The sequence below is a fragment of the Herpailurus yagouaroundi genome, unplaced genomic scaffold, assembly GCF_014898765.1.
Source record: "Herpailurus yagouaroundi ecotype Mexico unplaced genomic scaffold, PumYag 100, whole genome shotgun sequence".
NCBI classification, from domain to species: domain Eukaryota; kingdom Metazoa; phylum Chordata; class Mammalia; order Carnivora; family Felidae; genus Herpailurus; species Herpailurus yagouaroundi.
The window spans coordinates 28,031,493-28,043,337 of record NW_024412391.1 but is presented as its reverse complement, the minus strand read 5'-3'; the positions used below and the strand labels follow the sequence as shown (position 1 = coordinate 28,043,337).

At 38.6% G+C, this 11,845-nt stretch overlaps 1 protein-coding gene across 2 annotated transcripts; it reads left to right on the top strand.

The window, feature by feature from the left end:
• The first annotated feature begins 3,391 nt into the window (after positions 1–3,391).
• Positions 3,392–11,487, top strand: CAV2 (caveolin 2). 2 transcript variants are annotated; one of them, XM_040472177.1, is made up of 3 exons: positions 3,392–4,002; positions 4,323–4,510; positions 9,224–11,487. In XM_040472177.1, exons 1-3 carry the CDS (start codon positions 3,562–3,564, stop codon positions 9,372–9,374), a joined length of 780 nt encoding a protein of 259 aa, XP_040328111.1. In that variant the 5' UTR covers positions 3,392–3,561; the 3' UTR covers positions 9,375–11,487. The 2 variants fall into 2 exon arrangements, with proteins under 2 accessions (XP_040328111.1, XP_040328112.1); XM_040472178.1 differs by lacking the exon at positions 4,323–4,510 and having other exon boundaries at positions 3,738–4,002.
• The last annotated feature ends 358 nt before the right edge of the window (positions 11,488–11,845 follow it).

Below are 11,845 nucleotides of genomic sequence, written 5' to 3'. Positions count from 1 at the left end.
CCTTGCTGACAGTAAGCAAGTTTAGGAAGAGATGCTTAAGCTATTACCTGGCTGTGCCATTAACAAGTCTATGGGCTTCTCTATTAAGGTCACCTAAAACTTGAAAAGCTATTCAGCTGCTGGAGTGTCAAAAATTATCAAACCTTACAACCCTAAGAATATAAAAAAGTCCCAAATCTCCATTTCTCCAGCTATAATTATTCAAACTGTTCTGTCCCTTCTGAGGGAATAGCAGTTGGCTGCAAGATAGACAGGGCCTGGTAGTTGCTTCTTGTTGGTCTCTTGATGAGGTATATGTATCCCTCAAGAAATACCGGCATTATATTGAAAATCTGTAACTAATCACTGATAATGGGTTCTTCTGAAAACTTTACAGACCGAACAAGTATCCTCAAGCTTAATTTCAAAAAACCCTGGAGTTTCTGACAAATTGGTATTACAATTCTGAGATTAATCTTAAGCGTAAGTGTGTAAGTGGACAGCTGGAACTTAATTTTTCCATTCACATGAAGAACTGCTTCAGCAATGTCCTATCCAATGGTTCTCAGCCTGAGAAAGGAGAGGAAAGGTGATTTTGGCCCCCAGGGGACATTTGGCAACATCTGGAAATGTTTTGGTTTGTCACCACTGGGGAGTGCTACTGGCAACCAGTGGGCAGAGGGCAGGGATGCTGCTAAACACCCTGCAATGCACAAGACAGCGCCTCACAGCAAAGAATGATCTGACCCAAAATGTCAGTAAGTGCTGAGGTCAGAAAACTGGTCTACTCCAAATGCTTTATTAAACATTATTAAACCATAATACCATAATGGTGAAATTAAGAAGTCATTATCATTTTCATTAATGATTAATTTGCACTTGGCAGATTGAAAAAATAGACCCTGCCTAAAGTTTTATGCTAGCTATAAAGCTATACAGAGGGGAAAAAAGACACATTTGTGAGAGGAAAGGAAAGGAAAGGAAAGGAAAGGAAAGGAAAGGAAAGGAAAGGAAAGGAGAAGGGTAGAGGGAGGGAGGAAGGAAAGGAAGAAAGAAGGGAGGGAGGGAGGGAAAGGGAAGGAAAGGAACAAAGGGGAAGAGGAGAGAAAGAAGGAAGGGAAAAATTACTTATTTTTCTTCATAAAAGCATTCACGATTTTCAATGAACCAAAAAAATAATCTTTCTCAGACAATACACTGAGAAAAGTGAGGAAAAAAATAATTATAAACTATCCTACTCATAAATACTCATCTATTATCAAGTTATTATTCTTCAAATATATTAATATACCATCTGAAAAGCAACCCTCTTATCAGAAGCTGTGATAACAACTAAAAGATGAATGCATTAGTAAATTGTTTAGTTCTCTTAGTTATAGGGCAATTTAAAAAAAAATTAGAGAAAGCTATTGAAGAGAAATCCTGTGGTTTGGGAGATACTACAGTGTGCTCAGCCATTTAGCTCCAACCCACTTCCTATCTTATCCTTTTCCTGGCAGATTTCCCTTCCAGTTAGTAGGGACCATTTGCTGTGGCAATCATTGGTTTAAACTCCTTAAGAACAACAGTAGCTAACATTTTCTAGGCATCTACTAATAAGATAAGCAAAATCATTTTTATAGTGTCTCTAAAAAGAATCTTTGGTATTAAAATGGTGAAATGAACAAGAATTTCATCAAAATAAGAACCTTACACAGATCAACCCACCATGGTGGAGGTGCTCAAGAAAAAATTGATAGTAAATGTATGAATGAATCCTCCCTCCTTTTTTAAGCACTATGCGAAATACAACAAGCCTTCTTTTAACTTCAGTTTTGGAGTTACATTTTCATAAATACCTATCATTTTACAAATGAATCTATAATCTAAACTGTCCCATTAAGACAATGTTAATTTCTTCTGCTTTTTGGCCTCCTGGCCCTGCTGCCTGAAAAATGAGTCAATTATTTGTGGTAACTATTGCAAATGTCTTACTAATCCCACTGGAAATGTAAATGTGATCAGAGGAAAGAAAGGAAAGAAGCCCTAATGCCAGATTTTCAGCCACTGCTTAAGCTCACTCTAGCACTATGGGAATGACTTTCTTCTTCAGGAACATCTTAAAATCTGGGATTATTTTAAGGAAAACAAAATTTTACAAAATGTTATTTAGCTGTAAACTCAATTCTTTTCCATTTCCTGGTAAATGGTATTATGAATTTTCTTAAGGATTAATGTCTTCTATTCACTTTGATAAACAGTTTCGGACAAGTACTCTAGAAAAGCCCCAACTCTCAGTCATCTGCTTCAGTGAAAAGAGGAAGTAGAGAAGCAAAATGTCTAAGTCATCACTTTGGATTGAACTAAACATGAACAAAATTGGGACAGAAAAGAAAGAAAAGAAGGGGCAAGCTGGACCACCTCTGGGAGAGGAGGGGCACCATGGCAGGCTTGAGACTCAACCACGGTATTACAACACTGCCATTCTTACAGGCTAGTAGCAGTAAACTCAGCATTTAACTTAGAAATACTATGTTTGGGCTCCAAAATATTTTTCCTATTCTGATCCTGCTCTTTGTGTATAATTTTTACTGTTTCAAAAACTTTTTTTTCCCCATCAGAAGTAATTCTTCAAATCCAGTTCACACCTCAGGATTTAATACATGCAGCAAGTTCCAAATGCTGTGTATTTCAGCAAATAGTTGACTGCCTTCCTACTATGCCTTAGGCACAGAGCAAGCCTCAGGCACCCCAAGTCTGAGACACATTATTTTGCTTTTGGCAAATTTTCACTGAGTACCTTCCTCCCCCAAACAAGTACCTAAGTCCACCAGACTTTTAACCCTTTATACCCCTTTAACCTTTAATCCTTCCCTCTGAAAGCTTTTGAGTAGTCAGCAGTCTGGGTCTTCTACTGCAGTGTGGCTTTACCGCAGGGGTTTGTTTACAAGTTTCCTACAAGATAGTTGTGGATGTGACTGCATCTCAGAGATAACTGAAATCTTTCAAGACTTGATTCAGAAGAAAACTAAGCGTTTTAATTTAGAAGGAAAAAGAGATACCTCCTCTCTGCTCTGAGGGAGCAAATCCCTAGGGGTAGTGAGCTCACCAAACCAACTCCATTTCCTCACCTTGCCTCCAACAGGCTCACACATTCTGTGGGCGCCGGGATAGATGCATAGCTGATGCACTTGCTGGATCCTCTAGCACTTGTGGGATTGCCTGGCAATCAGGAGTGTCATAACTGTGTGTTAGAGACCACGTAAGAGTTTGACGGGAATTTAATTCTCAGTAACTCTGTGAAGCAGCAACGACTCCTCCCATTTCACAAGGAGGTAGCTGAGGTCCCGAGCACACATGGTAAATGGTAGAGCAGGGAGAAGACAGATCTTGTGCTTCTATACCGGCGCTCCTAACCACCTAGCTGTCTCCCAGCAGTAAGTGCACCATCCCAGAATAACCTGCCAGCTCTTAAGGATCACAGTTCTAGGCATCAAGCGATGAGACCCGGGAGCCCTCCGGCCCCTCTGTGGCGGGAATACGGGTCCTGGTGCCCGGAGCACGCTTCTCCCGCCTGTGCAGGGCCGGAATGTGCCTGTTGGGATGGCGCCGGGCCGGGGACAGACGGGGACCTGGCCAGAAAGTGGCGGCGGGAGTCGCGGGGCGGGAACCACCTCTCCGGCTGCGTCCGGTTCCCGCCCCTCGGGCCCGGCCGCAGGGCGGGGCTCGGGTCGGGTCCCGGCCGGGAGCGGTAGCCGGCAGCGGGAAGCGGCCGCCGCCCGGGCCGCGCCGGGAGAGGCGAGGCGAGGCGAGGCGAGGCAGGGCGGGGCGGGGCGCGACGGGAAGGGGAGGCCGCGCCGGGCCGGCTGCAGCCGCCGCGCACCGAGCGCCACGATGGGGCTGGAGACGGAGAAAGCAGACGTCCAGCTCTTCATGGACGACGACTCCTACAGCCGCCACAGCGGCGTCGACTACGCTGACCCGGATAAGTTCGCGGACTCGGGCTCCGACCGGGATCCCCACCGTCTCAACTCGAACCTCAAGGTGAAAAACAGGGGCGGGCCGTAACCTGGGCCGCGCCACGGCCTGGGGGCGCTGGTGCTCCCCCTTTACGCTAGCCCGGATCCCACCCTCCACCCTCGCCACTGGGTCAGCCCTGCGGGGTCCGGGACCCAGAATCCACATGCCTCGGGGTCGCTTGTGTAACCAGGAATTCTTAGCCAAATTCCTGTTCGCCCAACTTGACCCTGAGAAGATAGGCAGCCCAGCCCGCTTCTCGCACCCGAGCACCCCTGGTTCCCCGGGGGGAGGAGGGGGGGCGCAGGTTGGTGACAGTTCGGGATCCCTGTGTCTTGCCTCTGCAGGTGGGCTTCGAGGATGTGATTGCAGAGCCGGTGTCTACGCACTCCTTTGACAAAGTGTGGATCTGCAGCCATGCCCTCTTTGAAATCAGCAAATACGTGATATACAAGTTCCTGACACTGTTCCTGGCTATCCCCCTGGCCTTCGCTGCAGGAATTCTCTTTGCCACCCTCAGCTGTCTACACATCTGGTGAGAAAGGGCACACAGGGGTGGACCAACTTTCTGAAAGTAGGAATGTTCTTTGCCACCTGCCCCCTGCACTCCCCTTCTCCCAGGCCAGCTTGCAAGAAGGTTCATCAGTTCACCCACACAGTAGCAAGAACTGGGAGATCTGGTAGGGCGTATGCTTTCTTTAGAATCACAGGTTGGTTGGGTTAGGAGTTTAAACAGAAGTAATGTTCCTCTGTCCTCGGGTGTGATTTTCCTTCCGATGTTAATAAAGGCCCAGCTGACTGGAGGTGGAGACCTGGAGGCCATGCTTCCTGCCACAAGTTGTTCTCTTATAGGGCTGAGTTAGGACTTGTGCCAGTGGTTCTGGGCTAGGCTCTTATTTCTTTCATCACCTTTTATTCAGTCACCACCTGTGCTTGGGGTAAAACAAAAGTGATCTCTGAGCAGAATGCCAGTGACAGTATAACTGAACAGGGATATCAGACCTGGCTAAGCAGTGCTATGGAGGGCTGCTCCAATCCTGCCACTAGCAAATGGCAAGGATGAGACCAGAGGAGGTGCCATGTGTGTGCAATTGTGAGGGGCCCTCAGCACAAATGAATGAAAACTCAAGCTGCATAGGATAATGAAATGAGAAGTCCTCCAAATTACTTTTCTGCCTATGAGACATGGAGAGTGGCATCAACTTCAAGGGAAAGTAAGTATAGAAACCTGCTGGGCATTGGTAAGATGTTTTGAGTAAATTTATTCACACTCAAAATGCATCATAAAACCTTGAAGAATATTTTAAGCGTTAAAATTTTTTTGAAGGAAACTTTTATATTTACCAAGAAGTTGTGTTGTTATTATATTAAAAGGTATTCACTTTATCCTGAGAGAAAGAACACTCTGGTCACCCTGGAGTATTGCCACAGTTGTCAAGCTTGTGCTTTAGGGCAATCCTGGTGACATGTATAATCCTAAAATGCCTTGGTGTCTTTCTTAATCACTTCATATGGTATTGCCACACCCTAACACTTGTTGTGTCCATTGTTAAAAGTTAAGAAATTATTCTCAATTCCCTTTTACCTTGTAAATCAATATCCTTTAGTCACTTAGCTAGCTAGTTAGCTCAACCAAATAAATTTACTAAATGCTTGGTTTGTGCTGGGCACTGGGCCCAGGATGAGTAAGACAGATGTAGTATCTGCCCTCAATTTACTCCTAGCATATCAGGGCAACTGGCTAAGTATAGAAGTAGATGCTGAGGAAAACTCTGGTAAATCTGTTGAGGAAGGGGGAGGCACTAGGAAGTGTATGTAGAGAGAAACGAGTCTAAAAAGAGGGGTTTTTCTTAAGTTTATTTTATTATTCATTTTGAGAGAAAGAGAGAGAGTTTGTGCAAGCAGGGGAGACGCAGAGGGAGAAGGAGAGAGAGAATCCCAAGCAGGTTCCTTGCTGTGAGCAGGGAGCCCAAAGTAGGCTTGGACCCATAAACCATGAGATCATAACCTGAGCCAAAATCAAGAGTCAGACACTCAACCAACTGAGCCACCCAGGTGCATCTAAAAAGTCTTTTAAAGGGTACATAAAAATTCACCAAATAAGTAAAGGACAAAAAACAACTATTTAATTTGATCACTAAAGATTGACAACAACTAAAATATATTGAGAGTGCCACAAGACTGGAAGAGGATGAAAATCTTTGCCTTTATACATAAGCAGATTCACAAAGGCCAGATGTATAGTTAGCTCATATTCTGACATTAGCATATGGATTTTTAAAAAGAGGCCTCAGCCAGCACATAAACTCTGGATTCCTAATGAACTGAAGCCAGTCATCTAACCTCTTTCAAAAATGTGACACACTGAGTAACCACATAGCATATTGTGAAATGTTGGCTATGAAGCTATTTGGAAGTATAGAGTGCCATATTTATAATCAACAGAGCTGGGCTTTCCTAAAGCACTTGCTGAGGAATTGAAAACAAAATGGTTTTCATTTACTAAATAGTGGAAAGCTATAAGTAAAGCTATAATTACCCAACAATGCTTCTCTTCAGCTGGCTCTCCTGAAAATGGAAGGTGTTTTTTGTATGTGGTGCTTCCAATGATGAATCATCAAATCATTTCTTTTTCAGTCACATAAAATGTATTCTTTAACCTCAGCTTGCTTTTCAAATTACATTCATGTGGAACATTAATATTTAGCCATCACCCATTCATCATCAGGCAGCTGTGATTGCAAGTAGAGGAGTAACTTCAAACAAAAATGGTTAAAAAGTTAGTTTATAAAACTAACTTGATAAAATAGATTTATCATTAATAGATTACATTCCCATGACATGATAAGACCAGACCAAGGAGAGGTCTTACAGAACAAATCTATTTGAGTAAGCCTTTCTTCTGTTTCACTTCCTTTTCTTTCTTTTTTCTTTTGGCAGGGAATAGGGGTTGTTTATTATAAAGAGATTGGTGGCCAAAGCGATGAAAGTATGCAGCAATAGATATTCAAACCACATCACTTCCTCACCGTGGATCTGATTTTAGATTCTTTAAACAAACAAATAACAAGAAAAACACCTGGAGCTCAATCTGGTGATATCGGATCCTAGGTCAGAAGTACAGGTCATTAGGGACCAGTGGATTGTATTGATACCATACCACATTCAGATTGAGATAGCCACCTTTAAGCAACAGCAGATTATTGGTCATAAGGGGATCATATCAAAGAAATGTGCCTGGAGCTCCCTTACCCCTTGTTTTTGTTGGGATGCAATTCAGATAGATTGTCCAACTTATAGAAATATAGTGGTAGCACTTTCACTTTTAGAAGAAGTATTTAATATAGCAAATTGCTAATGACAATGCAATCTGCATGATACTATAGTTAATACAAAGCTAAATAAAAGTCTCTGTCCTAAACGCTTTGTTATTCAATGGAGGAATGTATAATCTTATAAATTATAAGATTTCTTTACGAAGTGTTTGGATCATTGTATCTTCTGACCCACAGTGAGAGAACAACAACTTAAAGAAAATTAAAATGAAATTAAAATAAATTTAAATAAAATAGATTTAAATAAAATTAAATTAAAATGAGTTCACCACATCCTATCAACTTAAGTCTCAAATGTGAGCAACTATACTTTGCTGAACTAGAAAGTCCACTTTGTCCGCTTAATTCCCTTTTAGGACATGGAGATCTAAGAAGTTATGGGGAAAGAAAATGTCTTAGCCTAAGGAAGAGTGGAAAGTATATTGTACTCTCAGTGAAGTAGATTTGGTTAGGAAACTTTCTGATTTAAAGTTTAGTCTTAGAGTACATCAATTTGAGATTGTTTTAATTGTTTTCACTATATATTCTGATTTCAGATTGTTCTATTTATACATGATGGCATCATATATACATTATAATAGTAGCATCATAAAGACATTCCAAGGGTATATAATAAATGTTAATCCCTATAGCCAATCATAAGAGCTCCTGTTCATACTTTAATTTGTAGTGATATGCCCAGGGCCACAAATCAAGTGAGAAACATAATGGGATAAGAAGTCAAAAGTTGTCATCATTCTGGTTTCCATTCAACTGTTTAGCTTTGAAACACCCAGTAATTAATTTTCTTTAAAAATTTCTTTAAGTCTTTAGCACTTAGAACAAAACACGAGATAAATATAAGTGTATAGACAGTCAGTATGAATAATTCAGTATTCTAAAAATATCTCAATCACACATTTGCCTGGTCTTCCTTTCACTTTTGACTAAGCACAACAGACCTTTATTTAAGTCACATTTTAATAGCAAATCAAGAAAATCAACCTTACTTCCTTGTGCCCATCCAGATAATAATAAAAATTCCATTGAGGCTCCCAGCAATTCCTGAGTGTTCAAAGATACTTTTGTGCTCAAATAGCACTACTACAACAGAGAGCATTATTCAGAGGATTACATAGAAAATTAATCAGCATGAAGAATATGCACGTTTGCAGTTATCTTAAGAAAAGACATAGAAAAAATAATTTCAGGATAGTCTAGGTTGTTTGTTTTGTTTTGTCTAAGAGTTTTGACAGGGTTCTGTCAAAGTATTTGCAGGGTTCTTTTAACTCTACCACACAGCTCTTTGTAATGACTATGAAAAATTAGTAATATTAAGTGTGACAGAATGCTAAATTCACTTCAGCTCAAACGTTTAATAAAGGTCAAGGATGTCCTCACTTAAGGAGCTCCGATTCTAGTAGGAAAGACAGAAATATAGCCATCTACTTATGATATCCTTTGGTAAATTTGAGGATTAAGAAATTTTATTTTAGTACTTTAGAAGCACAAAAAAGGAGTCTCCAACCCAGCCTGGATGAAGGGGTAGGGAAGTGGAGTGAGGAAACAGGAAAGGCTACCAGGAAATAGAACCTCAGGGAAAAATGAAGAATTAAGCAGGTTAATGTTTAGGGGCAGCGATCAGGTAGATATATTTACCGTTTTATTTATTTTTTGTTTTACTGATTCAGACAGCATGCCACCAATAGAAAGAGTACTGGTATTTGTCATCTACATGCCTGTTTATTTTTTTAAACAACATATGTCTGTGCATTCTATCACTATGTGGGTCACTATTCATTTACCTGTTTTAAATGTTCGACCAAATTTAGGTAAATTAGGCCATTATTGTATCTTTCAAAGCATGTGCAAGAGTCAGTGGCCTTATTTGGTAACATCAATAATCCTTACACAAATCTTTTCCTCCATTCCAGGATTATAATGCCTTTTGTAAAGACCTGCCTAATGGTCCTGCCTTCAGTGCAGACAATATGGAAGAGCATAACAGATGTTGTCATTGCCCCATTGTGCACAAGTGTAGGACGCAGCTTCTCTTCTGTCAGCTTGCAACTAAGCCACGACTGAACACTTGGACCCCAGGTCTAGAGATTTGGATACTGTAATACTTCTGTGTTGTTTTAATGTAAAAGCACTACTGTTCTGTTCATTTCCCAATTGTTCTAATCGAGCAAATTTTTAAGATAAGCAACCACTTTCAGAAATGTTTATTGGCAGATCTTTTCAAATAATCCTTTTCTAATTAATAGCCAAGGATTTCATAACAAACTTTATAGCCCGAATTAAACAGTAGGTTGGCAACACTTAATGTTAAAGGCAGACAGTTTTTGCTTTAGTAAAAAAGTATACATTTCATAATGATGAATTTATAAAGATCAAGGGACACTTCTTAAACACTATAATAGTTTTGTCACAACTGCTCATAAATAATATGCGATTTCTTATTTTTTTACTCTGAGAGTAATACTTTTAAAATTACCTTTGCAGAAAAAATCATGGCAATATTTACGGGAAAAATATGTACAGAAAAAAAAAAGGTCCTAGGAATTATAATAACAAAACCATGCAGTGGTAATAGATATCAAATATAATAAAACAAATAAATGTGAAAATAGATTCATGAACATCTGTTCCTTTAAATAAGATATTGTTAACCTGCAGGTCTATTTAATAAGATGTTGCATTTTACTGTATATTTTGTACTTACTGTAAATGTTGCTCTAATCGGATTGCTTTCAAGTACTTTTATTATATTATCTTATTGAACTAATATATAGAATGATTAAATGTATCTTTCCTGGGGAACTTCATTGGTGAGATTGCACTGTCTTGATTATGTAAGCATAAATATCTTCTTTGGGAATAGAATATAAAAGAGCGATATATAAGATTTTTCTTTTTAAATTTTCTAACCAAAATCCTGAAAGGTTTTCTGACTTAGGTTTTTCTGGCTGTGACCTTAAAAATAATCCAGATCTAAATGGTATTTCATCTAGGAGATGCTTTCTCTCTTATAGTTAGAAATTAAACCTGTATTCTGCATTCCTGTTAATATCTCATTTTACCTTCAAGTAATACTGGTGCTATTTAATAACACTCCACATAAAGACTATTTTTGACACTTAAGTACTATTTCAACTACAGTGATTCATGGAGAAAGACTTATAGGAAAGTTGTCAGTTGTTGGGCCCATGCTATTGAGTTCCATATATATAAGTTAAAGAGTAACAGATACAGACTTTGAAGATGTTATCTGATATGGATTTTGTTAGTATAAAATTATTCTTATCATTTTTGAACTGTAAAGTCCTATTCAATGTTATGTCACTATTCTTTTAAAAATCTCATTATCCAAAATGATAGGCATGTACAACATATGTTTATGATATAAGTGGTTACTATAATTTACATATCATAAAAGTCTATAAATGCTCAAATTTCAGAATTATTATCAGAACCTGAATTAACATTCCTCTGAACATCTTCATAGATGATAAATCTTCATTCAGTGAATATTAATTTTACTTTTCCAAATTACTAGGACTAGTGAATATAAAGGATGACTGAACTGGAATACTATTGGGGCCAAAGTAAACAAATGATTAAATTATAAAATTCCTATCCTTTTGAAGATAGCTACAAAAGAGACTTCAAAATTAGAAAAGATTCTCATGATCATTACCTTAAAACATTACCACTCTTTTGACTATATAGATTTTATTATGTTAGTTAAAAAGGTCAGTCTCATGACTACAGTTATACTATAAACAATACAACTATGTATTTGAAGTGTTGTTTTTTTTTTTTTTAATATTTGGATCTGTTGATTGGCTAAAAGTATTTGATTAATAAAATATGTATTTAAATAAATCATAAGCTTAAATAAATCATATCTTTCCAAATAGCTATTGACAAGTTTTAAAGCCAAAATAAATACAAATAGTCATATAACAAAACCTATTAACTTTTAACAAGTGAGATATATGACTTCCTTATTTCTGAATAGCATTGATTACTGTCAAAATGAATTTTTACTGAGACTTGCCATTAGCTATTTTATTTCATAGACTGAAATTCTGTACCAAGTGATCCAGGTTTCATGTGCAAACATGTTAGTTCTTTTCTTCAGGGGTGGGGCAAGTAGGCGATGAGTCTCTATAATAAACTTTCTAAAAACCCATAATGTGTTCATTGTTTTTATTATATTAAATACAAAATTAATCAATAAAGAACCTTTTTAAACCTTGTTAAAACCCCATAATAGAAAAAAAAAATGAGTTATTGCTTATTCAGGAACATATTTGTGAAAAATTATGGGATTGGTAATTTGTTTTCTCAGCACTTAAACTGGTTCCCTATAAATTTTTCTATCATTTGATGAACAGTATACACAATGAATTGTTCACAAACCTGTCATACTTCATCTTCCTCATGAAATGAAAGTCTCTTGCTAATCCTAAATAAACTGATAGTTCTGTTTTCAATTTTTTAAATAAGAAAGTAAAACAACATAAATCACATGTACTTGGATACTGGTG